Below are 17772 nucleotides of genomic sequence, written 5' to 3'. Positions count from 1 at the left end.
TATTTTTTAAACTTCTGTGGCTGGCTATCATAGCATAATTTACAAAAGTTTAACATTATCAACAATAATTTTTAAAAGAAATTTCTTAGCTATGGTATGCAACCTCAAGAGATTATATAACTATCTTACAATTATCAGTCATAATTATTAAAAAATTGTATATGAAAATGTATTTGAAATGTTAAGATGTTAAAAATAAAAATTGAAAGCCATATATGAATCATCAAATGTTTATTTCAACCCACAAAAACAAAAAATTGAGAATGCAATGGAAGTCTGAAAGCTGATAAAATTATATATTCTTTAGGAAGGAAACTGGAATGTCTTCTCTGAAAGCCCAGATTACCATAAAAAGAAGCAAAATAACCTAAAGATACTAATATGTGAAAAAGACAACTTAGTGGAAAACCTATAGTCAACAAGTTATATTCACTATAAAGTTTCCAATCCCATACCTACATTAATGACCAACAATTATTTGAGCAAATTCCAATTCATAATCTAAAACAGTCAACTTGAAACAGACCACTGAAGAGTTATCAACATTATCATTAATATCCTTTAAGATAGAGAGGGAAAGGACTTTGCAAAAGAAAAAGAGATTATAGCAAAAAGCTGGAACTTAGAGGCCTGGTTCAGGTAGTAGAGCACCAGCCAGAAGCAGAAAAAGCCCAGTAATGGTTTGAAGCACTGAGTTCAACATCCTGGAACAAGCATACACATACAAATACAAGCATATGTATGTACATGCATTATATATATTATAAATAATATATATAATGCATGTCCATACAAATAAGAAACCAAAGTAATACTTTTTTTTTTTTTCCAGTCGTGGGGCCTGAACTCTGGGCCTGGGTGCTGTCCCTCAGCTCTTCAACTCAAGGCTAGCACTCTACTACTTGAGCCACAGCACCACTTACAGCTTTTTCTGCTTATGTGGTGGTGAGGAATTGAACCTGGGGCCTCATGCATGCAAGGCAAGCAATCTACTACGAAGCCACCTTCCCAGCCCCTACAAAGTAATACTTCTATAGAGGAAAAACAGCAATGCATACGTACGCAGTACATGTGTGCACATATGGTTATAAAAATACTTTTAGAAAAGGCAGTTCAAAGTCAGCTCTGGCAATAAAGTCCATGAAACTCTTATGTCTAGCAAATTACTCAAAAATGTGGCTCAAGTGGTAGAGCGTTCACCTTGAGCAAAAGAAGCTCAGGGATAATGCCCAGTCCCAGAGTTCAAGCCCCAGATCTGGAAAAAAGAAAATTAAAAAAAAGAAAATTGAAAAAGCTGTGGTCCATTTTCTCTTACATACATGTTACCCATTCCTGTCACTTCTCTTCTGCCCCTTATCCTAAATTATAATTATACAACTGTTTTTGCACTTTAGCCACTTAAATTTTACACCTGATTAAATTTCATCATTTTATTTCGTTTTATTAAAAAAAAAAAACAAGACAGGACTTGCCACGTGTCTGAAATTTAAGCACTTGAGGCAGGATTGTGAGTGGAAGACAAGGCTGGACCTGAGCTACAGAAATACTGGGACACTTTAATCTCAATAAATAAATAAAGCCTTATAAACACGGAAATAAATAAAACACTGAAAATGTTCATAGCCTTTGTACCTGCATAATAAATACCTAAGGGTTCTTTTGCAGTATTTCTATTGCTACCATGCTTGAAATTACATTATTTAATTTTTTTAATTCTATTAAAGCAGCTAATAGATTATTTCTTCACTAAAGACAAATCTATTATTTCTTTTTGATACACTAGATTTTCAAGCTATTTCGCTGGGCACCAGTGGCCTGTAATCTAGCTACTCAGGAGGCTGAGATTTGAGGATCGTGTTATGAAGCCAGCCATGGCAGGAAGGTCTGTGAGACTCTTATCTCCAATAAACTACTCCAAAAAAGCCAGAAGTGGCACTGTGGCTCAAGTGGTAGAGCACTTGCCTTGAGTAAAAGCTCAAGGCCAGTACCCAGGCCCAGAGTTCAAGCCCCAGGACTGACAAAAAAAAAAAAAATTTAAAAAAATTAGTCTTTTTCACATGGCCTAATTTCCACCATTTTGTACAAGTGACAATAACTCTTAAAGAATAAAACATTTGCAACAAACAATATTAAAATACCCTATTTCCAATTTCCAAATCAGTATTTCTAATTCACATTTTCAGGACAAGAAAGCCAACAGACTATATCCATCTAAAATCAAGTCTTTATTCGAATCAAATAGCCAGAATAGATGGGACAGAGACCTCGTTTCAAATAACTAAGAATCTTAAAATATTTCAATAGAAAATGTGTATATAAACTGGCTTAACATTAACAACATAACAACAGCTACCTTCAAGGAGAGACCAGCCCCTAGATTATATTTTTAGAAATCTACTATGAAACAAAACCTAGTGTACATAAGCTGAGTGTAAAACAGCAGTTCTCATTTCTGTTAGAAGAAAATAAAATGTACCACTACAAAGAAAGTAGCTTATTATAAAGACAACTTTTCAGTCTATTCACTATAATCAATCATAACAAAACATTCAGTTGCCTAAGTAGATAATGTCCCCAAAAAGAACCCAACAATCATTTAAAATTGGGAGGACAATATCAATAACTTTCAAAATATGTACAACAAAACAAGAACCAAATACTTACCCACAGTAGGATGTAAATTAAAATTAAATTCTTTATACAGAACTGTGTCCAGCAGAGCGGCTACATCTGCGGATATAGCACATGCATTGCATAAGGCAGTAGTTTGGTGGACAGGACTTGTAGTCCCCAAAGGGGCACAGAGTTCCATATCCAGATCATAAAAATTCTCTGAGTATATAACCCAATCCGTGCTACTCAATATAAGAATTAAATTGGTAACAAAAAAGAATACTCAACTCAATTCCAAGAAATAAAGTATTAAAATAGTTTTAGTCTTTGAACTGGGTGTCTTTATCATAACCCAGTATATAGAAGCGAGAAGTTAGACTTAATACCACCTGCTACTACCAACCTTTAAGTCCCTCACATAAGCATAATCCTTTTCAGTATTACTTTTTAAAATGTGACTTTATTCCATTATGTTAAATTCTCACAGATTTTTAAGAGAATGCTTGAAAGTTTTGGAATCTTGAACATGATACCCACGAGAGATGATATGTTAATACACCCTTACCATACTTTTTAAGAAAATGTGGAAAAATAAGCCTCCAATTCTGATAATAAAGAACAGAGCATGATCTACAATTAGTGCTTAAACTATTGTCGTGAACTTTTTTTATCCTTCACATTAATATGTACTAGACTCAAATTAAACCACAACATACAGCAGAGAATAGTTTTACTTGGCATTTGTTAGTATGAAAGGCTATAAATTCACATGCTTGCAAAAGTGAAGATAAAACAACAATTAACAAATACACAAGTCACCAGGAAGCTGAAGGTTTGGAAAAAAAGTAGCTATTTCAACTTTAAATTTGTCCCTTGAGTAGTGGTACAGGAGCAGACTCAAGAACAAAAAAAATGAGAGCAACCAAGGATAATTTACTAAAATTCACCTTAAAAAGATTGAATCTGCCATCTTGGATCTCTGCACCTGGTGTAACTTCCATAGTACAGTCTTCGGCCTAAGTTAAATAACATACTCCCCATTAGGATACCACACAATTTTTAATTTACAGGCCATATAAAGACAAACTAGCTGTGGCTAGTCCGTGACTTGAAAGTAAGAACATAAAATAATTATTATTATAAAACCCTGAAAGGGAAGGAAGGGGAAAAAACAAACATGGTAAAGAAAACAAAATTTTTTAACTATCAGGTAGAATTTAATCATGTTTATGGGGGAAAAAGTGACTTATCCAGGGAGTCAAAATGGGATAGTAGAAAAGGCAGGGTTATTCTGGAATATTTACTAATTACCGTAATTTTATTTGTAGTAGAAGTAACTGGTATAACTTCAAGCCCCATTCGTATCCTTTTTTGTTTTTCACAGTAAGCTTTCCAAGTATCTTCATTAAACCCATAATTAAAATAATCAGAAAGATCAGCACCTAAAGACAAAACATATTTTTACTGTGCAAATAACAATGAAGTACAAATATAAAAATTCAGAATTTGTATGTCTTACTACCCTAATTCCAGTAGTTCTGAAAAACAACCCCCATGAAGCAAAGATGTCGCATTTTAATCAATATTATTTTGCTAGAAATAGTAAAATAAAAATATGCAACTGGAGACTTTGATGGTGTATTAATTGATAACTTCTCTGCACAACCTTTTGAAGTTGAGAAAATATTTTTTAAGTCTACATTTATGATAATGCTTAGCCACTAGTTAGGTTTAATAATACAAGTGGTTATTATTCATCTTTTGCTTAGGACAAAAAAAAAACAACATAATGACAAAAAAGTTAAGTTAATGTTAAAGGTATTTTTCTGATGGCCTCATACTTTGAAAGTAATAAAATCTATAATTATCTTACCAGGTTTACGCCATGGCTTATCTTCAAAAGAATCCAAATCGACCTCCAAGAGTGGAACTCCATTAATACTGCCAGGTGCATCAAGATCTACCCCTTTGACTTTTGTTCCTATTTTACAGAAATACAAAATAGTAAAGGAACTAGATTAGCAAAAGCCTGGGAGACATCACCAGTTTACTATTCCAGACACCAAAACTGGCAAGCATTTTAAACAAAGCATTGTTTACCATAAATGAAAGTAGTAAAGTGAAACTTCTTGGTATAACTTTAAGATGAATTGCATGGAAAGAGTAGGGACTTATTGCTATGAAGGAGGAAAAGATTACTAACAGCAGGAAGTTGCTAACTTCCATTTTTAAAACTGTTCTGAGGGCTGAGAATGTGACTTAGTGGTAGAGTGCTTGCCTAGCATGATGAAGCCCTAGATTCTATTCCTCAATACCACATAAACAAAAGAAGCTGGAAATGGCGCTGTGGCTCAAGTGGTAGAGAACTAGCCTTGAGCAAAAGAAGCTCAGGGACAGTACCCAAAGCCCTAAGTTCAAGCCCCAGGACTGGCAAAAATAAAATAAAACTATTTTGATATAATCTGAGTGAAGTTAAGCTTTACCTTTTAAGGAGTTATAAAATAAGCAAAAAAAAAATTATGGCCAGGTGTCTGGTTCACACTTGTAATCAAAAACAGCCTAGGCACACACATCTCAACTAATATTGGACACAGTGGAACACACCTGTCTTCCTAGCTACATAGGAGGCTGAGAGAGCTCCAGGCCAGCAAGGGAAAAAAAAATTCATGAGACACTCCCCCTCAGACCACATCTATAAAGTAGGGCACATCTATTATCCCATCTACGGCAGGAATATAGTAAGAAGTATAAAGAGGAAGATCATGGTCCATGCCTGCCCTGGAAAAACCCTAGAATAAAAAGGGCTGAAGGCAGACGAGGCACCCATGGCTCATGCCTATAATCTTAGCTACTCAGAAGGCTTAGATCTGAGGATCTCGGTTCAAAGCCAGCCAGGGCAGAAAAATTCTTGTGACTCTATCTCCAATTAACCACCAGAAAACCCAAAGTGACACTATGGCTCAAGTGGTAGAACACTAGCCTTGAGCTGAAGAGCTCAAGGACAGTACCCAGCCCCAGAGTTGAAGCCCTAAGACTAACAACAACAACAACAAAGTCTGAAGGCATGGCTCTGACTTCACCCAGTGCCTATCAAATAAACCACAAAAAACTATATAGCTAGAATAGCATACAATATTTACCATTTGGCCATCAACAGAAAAACTTTTGTCAACATCTGCGATGTATGGTCAAACACTGCTCACTGAGAGAGCTATTTAATGTTCTTTATGATCTAGTCAAGATGTGTACCTTCATTTCCTACTGATCTAATTATAAATACCAATCTCTTACCTGTAGTCCCATAAACTCTTCCCCCCGTCTTAATGTTAAGATTTACAGGTGCTGTACCATAACTCCTAAAAACAAAATAAACATTATCCTGAGAAAGATAAGATATATAAAACAGGGATATAGTCAATTTATTAAATAGCCACACAGCAAATGGGAAGACTAACATTTATTCACACATTTTAGATTTTATACTAATTTTTAAATCTGTCACTTGCTTAATAGTTTTTGTAAAAAGTCTTATTTCCCTATCAAAAGTCTCCTTGCTAACTCAATATCCCATTTTAACAAACTTTACAAGAATACTATATGCACCTTTGCTTTATTTCCTCACCATATAGTTATTCACTATACAGCAATTAGGTCAAGAATGAAAACTCTCCATCCTTTTCTAAGCTAAGCAAGAAGAGTGAGAAGCTATACAGGTTTGACTCCTGTCTTCATGATATTTAGACTCTAACAATCAAAGGTCAACACAGCCAACATAGCTCAGGTATATCTATACACAATACAATGTACAAAAGTTCTAGTTTGAAAGTATACAGAAATTAAGGGCTGTCTATAAACCTCCTTGTTACAGGACTGCTACAAAAAAATAGAAAAACTATAATAATTTAACTGTCAGTGTTCAAATAAATGTATTTCTTTGCTTCTTACACAGATAATTTTTCCATTCTTCATTCTGGCTTGAAAACACTATATTCATTGTGTGTAGAGAGGCTTAGCTTTAGCTAAGTTTAGGCAAGTCTGATATTCTCTATTCCCACAGACCCCCACCAAGCCTCATCAAATCTCAAGATATATTAGGTGTTAGATTCCACATACTTAGGTTTTGTAAAGAAACTTCAAAATAAATGTGCCAAATAGATTTATTTTACCTTCTCCTCCTATATACGCTCAATTGTGGTATACTAATTCCTTAATTTCCATACACAAAGGTTCAACTGTAATTCATGAAACTAAAAAGTACTAGAAAAAAATAAAGTACTATGGAAGTCCTAAGTACATTGTACAATTCATGCCTAAAAACATGGTTAGGTTTGTTTAGTGCTGATCCTGGGCTTGAACTCAGGACCCTACCCCCTGTCCCTGAGCTTCTTTTGCTCAAGGCTAGCACTCTACCACTTGTGCTATAGCTCCACTTCAGCCTTTTTTTGGTGTTTAACTAGAGGTAAAAGTCTCAAGGCTTTGTTGTCCAGTATGGCTTTCAACTGTGACCCTCAGACCTCAACCTCCTTGATTAGCTAGGATTACGGGTATGAGCCACTGGCACCAGGCAGGTTTATTATTTTTACTCTTAAATCAACATTTGCTTTAAATTGCCCTATATATACAAAAACAAATAATTTGATACAATAGTATTTATTAAATTTGTAATGATTACACAGTGCAAGTTGTAAAGGCCTACTAGCAGAAAAGACTTACTAGTCCCATATTATGAACCCAACACTTTACTTTCTCAAGTAAAGATGAGAACCACATAAGAATTTCTAGCCCTTGGGGATGGGAGGAAAAAAACTGGGGAGAGCAAGTACATTATCAAAAAAGAAATGTAGGGGCTGGGGTTTAGCCCAGCAGAAGGGCGCCCGCCTGGCATGTGGAAGGCCCTGGGTTCGGTGTTCAGCCCTGGGAAAAAAAAAAGAAATGTACTCTTTACCTGAGTTATGTAACTGAAAACCCTCTGCACATCACCTTTATAATTAAAATTTAAAAATTAAAAAAAAAAGAATTTCTAGTCTTCAGACAGGCATAGAGGCATAGTCCAATGCATGTGACATATTCCGATAATCTCAACAATTTAGAGGTTTGAGGCAAGCATGGACTACACAGCTGCCTCAATGAAACATTGAAAGTATTTCTATTGTCAACATGAGTAATCAGTTTCTTCTCTACCCTATTCACTAAAAAGTCATTAAAACTACAAGGACAGCCATTACATTCCTGAAATAAATGCCTTTCAAAAAGCAGTTCCACTAGGGAAATAAAACATCCAACACTATGTAAATATTGGTTTACCCCAAATATATCTGCTTAATAAACTATAATGATATGAATGTAGCTATATCTATCCAATGCACAAGCTTTAGTAACCATATTGCACCACAACTTGGAAAATAAATTTTTAAAAACCAATTTTAAATAACAAAATACAGTAATTTAATAGCAAAATAAAAATCCATGCTTTAGGGGCTGAGAAGTTGGCTCAGTGGTAGAGCGCTTGCCCTGCATGCCGGAGGCCCTGGGTTCAATTCCTCAGCACCACATAAACAAAAAGCAAAAAGCCAGAAGTGGAGCTGTGGCTCAAGTGGTAGAGCGCTAGCCTTGAGCTGAAAAGCTGAGGGACAGTGCCCAGGCCCAGAGTTCAGGCCCCACGACCGGACCCAAAAAAAAAAAAAATTCATGCTTTATTCTAATTCTTTCCAATCCTTAAGATTGGAATGGGAGTCAATGACAATTCAGTGATTCAATGACAGTCCATTAACTTGGTTCAGTTCATAGAAAATAAAACTTCAGATCAATAAATACATTGGTCTTAAGAAGCCTTAGGAATAATTCACACATTGAAGAATGAACTATGAGGAGTATAAAGGCATACATTTGATTTTTTTATTGTAAAGGTGATACATAGAGGGGGTACAGTTACATAAGTCAGGCAATGAGTACATTTCTTTTTGAACACTGCCCCTTCCTTATTTTTGATACTATTTTTCTAGAGAAAAAAAATACTAAAGGTTCATAACATAGATTCAAATTACAATTTAAGTCCAATTTTAATCCAAAATTTTATAGTAGTGAATTCATTTAAAATATATGTGTGTGTATCAAAACCTGTTTCTTCCAACTACCTACCTAATTAACTATCTATAGGAAATAATTACCTTTCTGGAGAAATTTTAACAAATGTTCTTTTGTATCGCCTTTACCTAACAAATATGAAATCACCAAAATCAGGGTATTCCTGGCTCATACCTGTAATTATGGGTGGTGATGGCTAACAACTTAATCCCAGCTACTCAGGAGGCTGAGATCTGAGGAATGTGATACAAAGCCAGCCCAAGCAGAAAAGTCCACGACACTTTGTCTCCAACTAACCACCCAAGTCAAAATTAAGAGCACTAGCCTTGAGCAAAAAAGCTTGGGGACAGCACCTAGACAGAGTTCAAGCCCCAGGACTGGAGCACATACACACACAGGCATGCATGCACATGTACACACACACACACACACACACACACACACAATAAAAATAAAATATTGAAATCAACCAGACAATCTGACCATCTGATATAGGCATAGAATTTTTGCTATATGACTTTCATACAGTGTTACTTGAAAATAACTTACCCATACTGTGGTGCTCCTGTTTTAATATCTCCGATAGTGACATGAACATCATCTTCATCATCATCACTGTCACTATCACTATCATCTTCAGTCTCGGTCACTTTCTATATCAATATAAACAATTATAAAATATATTCATTTCAATATTTTATATTAATAACTGAATTTATCCTGTGTTTTAAGGTAGTTTTTCTCAGCAGTTGTGGGGCTTGAACTCGGGACCTGGGCCTCTTTGTACTCAAGGCTAGTGCTCTATCCCTTGAGCCATAGTGCAACTTCTAGGTTTTGAGTGGTTAATTGGAGATGGGAACTTTTTTGCATGGGCAGGCATGGAACCACAATCCTCAGATCTGAGCCTTCTGATTAGTTATAATTATAGGCGTGAGCCACTAGTACCCAGCTTTGAGGCAGCTTTGTTGTTGCTTTCTGTTTTAATTCTTTTTTAAATTTTAATTTTTTTTCGGTTGTGGAGCCTTAACTCTGGACCTGGGCATTGTCCCTCTGCTCTTCAGCTCCAGGCTAGCATTCTATCACTTGAACCACAGCACCACTTCCAGCTTTTTCTGCTTATGTGGTGCTGAGGAATTGAACCCTGGGCCTCATGCATGCAAGGCAAGCATTCTACCACTGAGCCACCTTCCTAGGCCCTTAAATTTAATTTTATTGTCAAGGTGATGTACAGAGGGGTTAGTTATCTCTGTAAGTTAGTGAATACCTTTCTTGTTGAACTTGTTACCCCCTCCCTCATTTCCTCCCATTCTCCCTCTCTCCAATATACCCCACCCCCAAGAAGTACAGTTCATTTCTAACCATATTGTCTTGTATCATGATTGCATTGGTTCCTCCTTTGTCCTTTGTCTTAGAAGTAGTTTTAAAAGAAAAAAGTTACAAGCTCCTAAAGGTGCTACATATTTCTACTTACTTATAATTTTAATCTTTTACATATTAAATAGGAGGACTATAAAGAAATAGAAAAGCCAGCCACTGGTGGCTCATACCTGTAATCCTAGCTACTCAGGAGGCTGAGATCTGAGAATCACAGTTCAAAGCCAGTCCAGGCAAAAAAGTCTATGAGACTCTTATCTCCAATAAACTACCAGAAAATCAGAAGTGGTGCTGTGACTCAAGTGGTAGAGTGCCTGCCTTTAGCTGAAGAGCTCAGGGACAGCACCAAGGCCCAGAGTTCAAGCCCCATGACGACCAAAAAAAAGAAATAGAACTTTTCTGGCACCATTTAGAAAAAAAAAACCCTAATTTATTTAAACTGTATTTGTAATTGATCATCTTGCAAACTGACCCATCTTGCAAAATGCTTCCCTGTCTACAAGTTTGTTTTCAGAAAAATAAACTGGCTTCTTTTTTACAAGAATAAATATATAAATGAGAGGACTTCCCAATTTGATACAGAGACTACCACATTAAAAAGACATGGCTAAAATCTACCAACATTCACATTTAAGTTGTGAGATTCACTTTTTGCTCTGAAAACCAAGCTTTCTTGTGGTATATACAGTTACTGTACAATCATTCAGTTATTTGAAAACAATAAACATCAGCCCTTTGCACATGCTCTATTTCCTCTGAAGTTTCTCTACTATTTCTTTTTCGAAGTCCTGAATACAGTCCTTTGGATGGCACCAGATGAGATAGATATAAGGGGCCAGGTCACACACAATACTAAAGTTATGTTAACTGGTGATTTTATTTTTAAATAAATTATAGCCGGTCACCGGTGGCTCATGCCTGTAATCCTAGCTACTCAGGAGGCTGAGATCTGAGGATCACAGTTCAAATCCAGCCTGGGCAGGAAAATCCATTAGACTCTGATCTCCAATAAACCACTAGAAAACAGAAGTGGTGCTGTGGCTCAAGCGGTAGAGCACTCACCTTAGCTGAAGAGCTGAGGGACAGAGCCCAGGCCCAGAGTTCAAGCCCCACGACCGACCCAAAAATAAATAAATAAATAAATAAATAAATAAAGTTATTGAGAAAGAATTTTAACATGAAAGTCACTGGGCTTCAAAGCTTTATGAGTATGTTACCGGTTTTGGTACTCCATTTTCAGTGGCTTCATCTTCAATTCCAGATGGAGGATTAGCACTACGAACACAAAAATAAGTATACAAGTCAGATACTGCTTTTCAAACTATAAGTAGATTATACTGATATTTTAAAGCTACAATTGGTAAGGTTTTTTAAAATTATCCTACTGGATGGTAAAATCTGTCTGATCTATTCTTTGCTATTCCTATCATTTTATATTAAACAAGTACTCAACTTAGAAAAAGAAGTATATCTCAGTAGTTTAGTTTTTGTCTAGCATGCATCATTGGGTTTGATTCCCAGCATCACAAATCAGTATAAATAAATAAACACATTAGAAAAGAAGAATTGAAATGACTCCACAATTTATGAATTGCAATTTGATGGTAGGATATAATTTCTTTTACTTTTAATTTGTCAGTGCCAGGATTTTAACTCAAGGCATCAAGCGTATTTGGCTTGCCTACTTGCTTACAGCAAACTTCTAGCCTGATGGTTCACTGATTAACTGGATATGGAAGTCATGCAGACTTTTCTACCCTATCTGGTTTCAAATCAAATTAGCAAGCCTAATTTGGATTGATTTTGAAACTTTTATAAAGGCATATTTAACTTTTAAATTTTCTATTTAGTCTTAAGTATATACAGCTTAACAACGAAATACACTGTGCATGACTCAAGATTGCCATTAACCAACAACACTCCCAGTATAGTTTCTTATAATTTTAATAATTGTAATGTTAACAGTGTGTATTAGCTATCATATCATTTTACAATTAGGAAAATAGAAGCACAATGAAAAAAAATCCATTTGACTCAAGTCTCAGAGAATTCAAATAGCACTTCTAAAAGAAATGCTCATATGTTCATATAGTCCAAACTTCTTTTTTACTAAATTTGTATTAATCTCTCCTAAACTTTACTTTTGTCAAACAACTTGACGTAAGTCAGTTTAGTATTTACAGCAGCATTTTAGAACACCATCTACAAGGAAAGCAAACAAAAAGAAGAGAAAGTGAAAATTTAAGATTTTTCTTATTCTACAGTTTGACTCAAGAAAACAAATGCCCAACAATAATTCTTCTAATATCCTACTTAAGTAAACTCGTTTTATCAGTGTACGTACATTTGTTCTGGTATTATACCCTCACTTGCCTTTTATATTTCACACAACAATCACAATGTTTAAGCCAAAACCTGGACAGATAAAACATGCCAGAATTGCAAACAATGTAATATAACTGGTTAATAACCAAGGACGGATTCAGCAATGAACAGACCAAAAAGCTGGATGCAAATTCTAACAGCAAGGACCTAGGTAGGACAACGCAAGATCTAACAAGCTAGACACTCAAAGGCTTTGCCAAACTTCTTCCCCAACAGACCGATTTGTTTAGAATTTTAGTTCTCCATCATCATTAAAATGTCAGAAATAGGGTTGGGAAGGTGACCCAGTGGTAGATTGCTTGCCTTGCCTGCATAAGGCCCTGGGTTCAATTCCTCAGCACTACATAAGCAGAAAAAGCCAGAAGTGGTGCTGCGGCTCAAATGGTAGAGTCCTGGCCTTGAGCTGAAGAGCTAAGAGACAGCAAGCACCCATGACCAACAAAAAAAAGTCAGAAATAGCAAGACACTGGTGGCTCCTAATTGTAATCCTAGCTATTTACAAGGATGAAACTTTTTTTGTGGTTCAAAGCCAGATCAAGCAGAAAAGTCTAAAAGATTCCATCTCCAAAATAACCAGCAAAAAGCCAGACTAGAGGCATAATTCAAGTGGTAGACTGCCAGCTGTGAACAAGAAAACTATGGAAAAACAAACATTTTCTCTCCGTGGAATAAATACAATAGCTTTCCAAATAAAAGTTTTTTTATGCCACTCGTGGGGCTACAACTCTGGCTCTGAGTGTTGTTCCTGAGCTTTTGTGCTCAAGGCTAGTACTCTACCACTAGAACAACAACTCCATTTCCCACTTTTGAATGGTTAATTGAAGATTAGAATCTCAAGGAAATTCCTGCTTGGGCTGGCTTTGAACCATTATCTTTAGATCTCAGCCTTCTGATTAGCTGAGATTATAGGCATAAGCCACCAGTGCCCAGTGAAATGAAGTTTTAATAAGAAATATAAACAAGTTTTGACATTATCACTCAAAGAAGACAGGAAGATTATCTCTAATAGATTTTATCAAGTTATGAGTACTGAAGCTTTAAAGTTCAGTGACAAAGTAAACAAAAGTGTAGCTAAGAATAGTAAAAAAAATTAATGGCATAAAGATTATGTATTTGGTTATAACTCTATACTCTAATCAACTAGCTTCTTGTCTAATTGAAGAAATGAGTAGGAAGAAATATTTAATTGTTTTCATGAACTACATGCCCATCTCAATTTTGTGGCTGAGATTAGGATTAGGAACTAAATTGAATATATAAATTTCAAAACTAAAAGATTAAATGCAGATGATACAATGATAGGAAAAAAAAAAACACTGGAGAAATACATTCTGGAAGAACACTCCTCCAATTCAGACACTTCCTGAGCTACAATTTTTTCCTCCAATCATTTGTTGCTCTAACAGCCTTTTTTTTTTTTTTTTTGCCAGTCATAGGTCTTCAACTCTGGGCCTAGGCGCTGTCCCTGAGCTCTTCAGCCCAAGGCTAGCACTCTACCACCTGAGCCACAGTGCCACTTGCAGTTTCTGGTGGTTAACTAGAGATAAGAGTCTCATGGACTTTCCTGCCCAGGCTAGCTTTGAACCATAATTCTCAGATCTCAGCTTTCTGAGTAGCTAGGATTACAAACGTGAGCCACCAGCACCTGGCCTAACAGCTTTTTTGAGACTTAAGTCACATCTATCCTTTTAAAGGATTCAATTGAGTCTTAGTACAATCATCCTAACTACCTAATTCTAAAAGGTGCACATGGAGCCCGAAAGAAATTTTGCATGTCTTAACAGTTACTCACTCCCATTTTACTTTGCCCCCCAAACCTCTAAGTTTTCTGTCTATAGACCTGCTTGTTCTGGACACTTTTTATAACAGAATTATACAACATATCATCCTTTGTGACTGTCTTCTTTCACTTAGCATGTTTTCAAGGTTCATCTTTGTTATATATAACATATAAATACTCCATTACTTTCCACTGCCAAGTGGACACATTTATCTATCCACTTGTCAGTTGATGAACACATAGGTTATTTCCATTTCCATCTGACTATGATAAATAATGCTATTAACATTCAAGTACAGGGCTGGGAATGTGGCTTAGTGGTACAGTGTTTGCCTAACATGCAATTCCTTAGTACCATATAAACAGAACAAGCCAAAATGTCACTGTGGCTCAAATGGCAGAGTACTAGCCTTGAGCAAAAGCAGCTCAGGGACAGTGCCCAGGCCCTTGAGTTCAAGCTCCAGGACTGACACCTAAAACCAACAAACAAATATTCAGGTACAAGTTTAGGCATAGAGGTATACATTCTCATTTCTTTGCTGAATTATGTGGTAAACTCTATGCTTAACCATTTCAGAAAACTGCTAGACAATTCTAAAAACAGCTACAGAATTCCTCCTATCAACAAGGTATAACAGTTCCAATTTTTCCATATCCTCAACAACCCGTGTCTTATCTCTGATACCAGTCAGCAAACAAGTTTGAAATAGCATTTCCTCCACTTTATACTTCCAGGTATTTCTTACATGCTTGAGTATGCATTAGTTTGAAATTTTAAGAGGAAATTGTTTCTTTGAATATATCTTGTACTTTCACCATTCTAATAACTTAAAAAAAAAAAATCAATCTTGTAAGTGGTGCTGTGGCTCAAGTGGTAAAGTGTTCTTGAGCTGAAGAGCTCAGGGACAGAGCCCAGGCCCAGAGTTCAAGCCCCACGACTGACAAAAAAAAGAAAAAAAAATCAACCTCGTAGCAAATTAGTCAATTCTACTTTGAACTTAATCGATATGAAATGCTGAAATTATAGCAAAAGTATATTCTAATATAAAAATATTAATAAAATTATAAAAATGGTACTTTTCAGGGTTCCTTAAATTTTGAAGGCAAAATATTTCAGTAGTTAATGATTATGTTATATATGCTACTACTGAGCTCAGTTAAAGAGTAAAATTACTAAACTCAAGAGTTGAACACTGGGCTGGGAAGGTGGCTCAGTGGTTGAGCGCTTGCCTTGCATGCCTGAGGCCCTGGGTTCGATTCCTCAGCACCACATAAGCAAAAGGAAAAAAGCCAGAAGTGGCGCTGTGGCTCAAGTGGTAGAGCGCTAGCCCAGAGTTTAGCCCAGGCCCAGAGTTTAGGCCCCACAACTGGACCCAAAAAAAAAAAAAAAAAAGAGTTGAACATTTCACTCTCCTAGCAAATAAGACAGAAATGGTCATGAAATAGGAATAAACCCTAAGGGATTCAATGTCCCCAACCTGCAGTTAAAATGGTGAAACCAAGCCAATGATTATAACGAAATAATGGACAGTATCACACAACTGATAAAATCTATACACGCATCAACAGGAATTTCCACTAACCTGGCATTTTCTTCTTCTGGCCTTTCAACTTCATTTTCATCTACCAAGTAAAATAAAATAAAGTAAGTAAATAAACCAAGCTGGTGGGGGAAAAAAAAACCAGTATTATGAAAATCTGAAGTGATCATCACAAGCACTAACCTAGGTCCTTTGCCAAATCACTGTGCACATGCACGTCCCATGGGCCTATAAGCATATCCAAAGTTAGATCACTTTATAATTGTTTAACAAGATAAGTCTTTCATGGAACAAATCAGACTTTACTACTATTAAAAATAAGGTTAAGAGGCACTGAAGATCCAAGATCTGTGTAAAAGAAACTCATACATTCATATTTCAGAGTGGTATTAATGCTAACGCCACTAGACAATATATTTTTTAAACAACTTTATCAAAGTTACATCTAGGAGCAGCATGGTGCCCACTGTGCATTTTTACTTACTATTCTTAAGCAATCAAGACTTTTAAATTTTAAGCAAGGAACAAGCATTAAAATCTGGTGTAACAGACAAGAGGGATAATGACTTAATGAGAATTAAAAAAAAAAAACCAGACGTCAAAACAAATCCCCTTCGAGAAGCAAGTACAAGATGCATTAAATTTAGAGGAAACAAAACAAAACAAACACATGAGATGACACTGAGCACTATATGCCTAAGGGTCATGAGGTACATCTATGATGTGGGTTAAAAAGCAGTCTCTTAAAAAAGAAAAACTTCACCTTAATACAGGAGACATTCAGGGTTTTCTTTATGGGCCATAATGTTTTCCATCTCTCTGTCTGTCTCTCTTTTAATTAATTATTTTTAAAGCACGACTTTCAGACAAGGAGGTACCCTTGCAGGTGCATTCCATACAAACTGTCCATACAAACTGACCATCAAGAAACAAGACGTTAGTTTTACAGCATGTAACTTTATTTCGCTATTATTACAGAATGACTTTCTGAAAGCAAGGGTCAGCAAAGGGCAAAGCTATGGCCGTGGAGGCAAGAAGAAGAGACACAGCAAGCACACCTCAGAAGCAATAGAGAAGGCCAGAAGAAAGAGCAGAGAGGGAGGGGGGTGGGGGTGGGGGAGAGAAGGGAAGTGGCCCAGAGACAGGCTCGCAGGCGGCGGAGGACACCCGGGAAGGTGGAGGGAAGGCGAGGCGCACCCTGGCCCGAGTACCCCGAGAAGACGTGGGGTGCGGTGGGGGGGCGTGGGCAGGGCGTAGGCGGCCGCGGGCCGGGGGACGCGCTCGCTGCGCTGGGCCCGAATTAGGCCGGCCGGGGCTCTAACGAGAGGCCCGAGACGGCGGCGCCTGCGGCCCGGACGCCGGCTTGCGTGGGAGAGGCCTCAGACCACCCCGAGGGAGACAGGGACAGGAAGTTCCGTACCGCCATACAGCCACTCTTCCTCCTCATCCCCTCCGGTCCCGCCGCTCAGCTCCGACACTAGGCGCTCGACCTCGCCGGCCGACATGGCCGCCCCACGCACAAGTTAAAGGTGGCGGCGATCAACAGCCCCTTCCAACCCCTTCCCCTGCCTCGCTGTCCCGGGACGCGAGAAGGGAGCGCACTCGGTGGAGAACGAACGAAGAAAGCGCGAGACTCAAAAATCCACAGAAGGCAGCGCCAGGGAAGGCGAAGAGGAAGACGCCGGTGCTGGCCCCGCCTGCGCACGCGCGGCGGCACCCCAGCGGCGCGGCGTCTCTAAGGTGGCTTCACTTCCGCGGCGGCCACTTAGGCCCGTGTGCGCAAGCGCAATACTATTGGCCCCGCCCCTACAGAATCCCGCTCTGCCTTTCGGCTTGGCGTCCTGCGTCACCTCGGGTTCCCCTCCCCCAAGCTCTCTGCTAGTACCCAGGGATGCCTGTTGCTCCACCATTGTTCTCTTCTGCCTTTGATGCTGGTCTCCTGTCTACCTTTGATTTAACCTTAAAATCTTCCTAAAGCCTTTGTGTTATTTTTCA

At 37.5% G+C, this 17772-nt stretch overlaps 1 protein-coding gene across 15 annotated transcripts in view; it reads right to left on the bottom strand.

Moving 5' to 3' along the window:
* Positions 1–17517, bottom strand: part of Fip1l1 (factor interacting with PAPOLA and CPSF1) — a 61191-nt gene extending 43674 nt beyond the window's left edge. For 6 of the 15 annotated variants that reach the window (XM_042678406.1, XM_042678405.1, XM_042678404.1 and 3 more), the window contains exons 1-9: positions 17198–17517; positions 15961–16005; positions 15820–15859; positions 11289–11346; positions 9247–9350; positions 5905–5969; positions 4487–4594; positions 3925–4055; positions 3561–3629 (exon numbers count right to left, since the gene is read on the bottom strand). In XM_042678406.1, coding sequence (XP_042534340.1) covers positions 3561–3629; positions 3925–4055; positions 4487–4594; positions 5905–5969; positions 9247–9350; positions 11289–11346; positions 15820–15859; positions 15961–16005; positions 17198–17282 — 705 coding nt within the window. In that variant the 5' untranslated portion in view covers positions 17283–17517. The remainder of the gene's footprint in view (positions 1–3560; positions 3630–3924; positions 4056–4486; positions 4595–5904; positions 5970–9246; positions 9351–11288; positions 11347–15819; positions 15860–15960; positions 16006–17197) is intronic. The other 9 variants (XM_042678412.1, XM_042678413.1, XM_042678415.1 and 6 more) reach the window with 5 other exon arrangements.
* Between the last annotated feature and the right edge of the window lie 255 nt (positions 17518–17772).

This window comes from Dipodomys spectabilis, unplaced genomic scaffold, assembly GCF_019054845.1.
Source record: "Dipodomys spectabilis isolate Male_0828 unplaced genomic scaffold, ASM1905484v1 ptg000043l, whole genome shotgun sequence".
Taxonomy (NCBI): Eukaryota; Metazoa; Chordata; class Mammalia; order Rodentia; family Heteromyidae; genus Dipodomys; species Dipodomys spectabilis.
The sequence above is the reverse complement of the archived record's forward strand: the minus strand, read 5'-3'. Positions and strand labels throughout refer to the sequence as shown.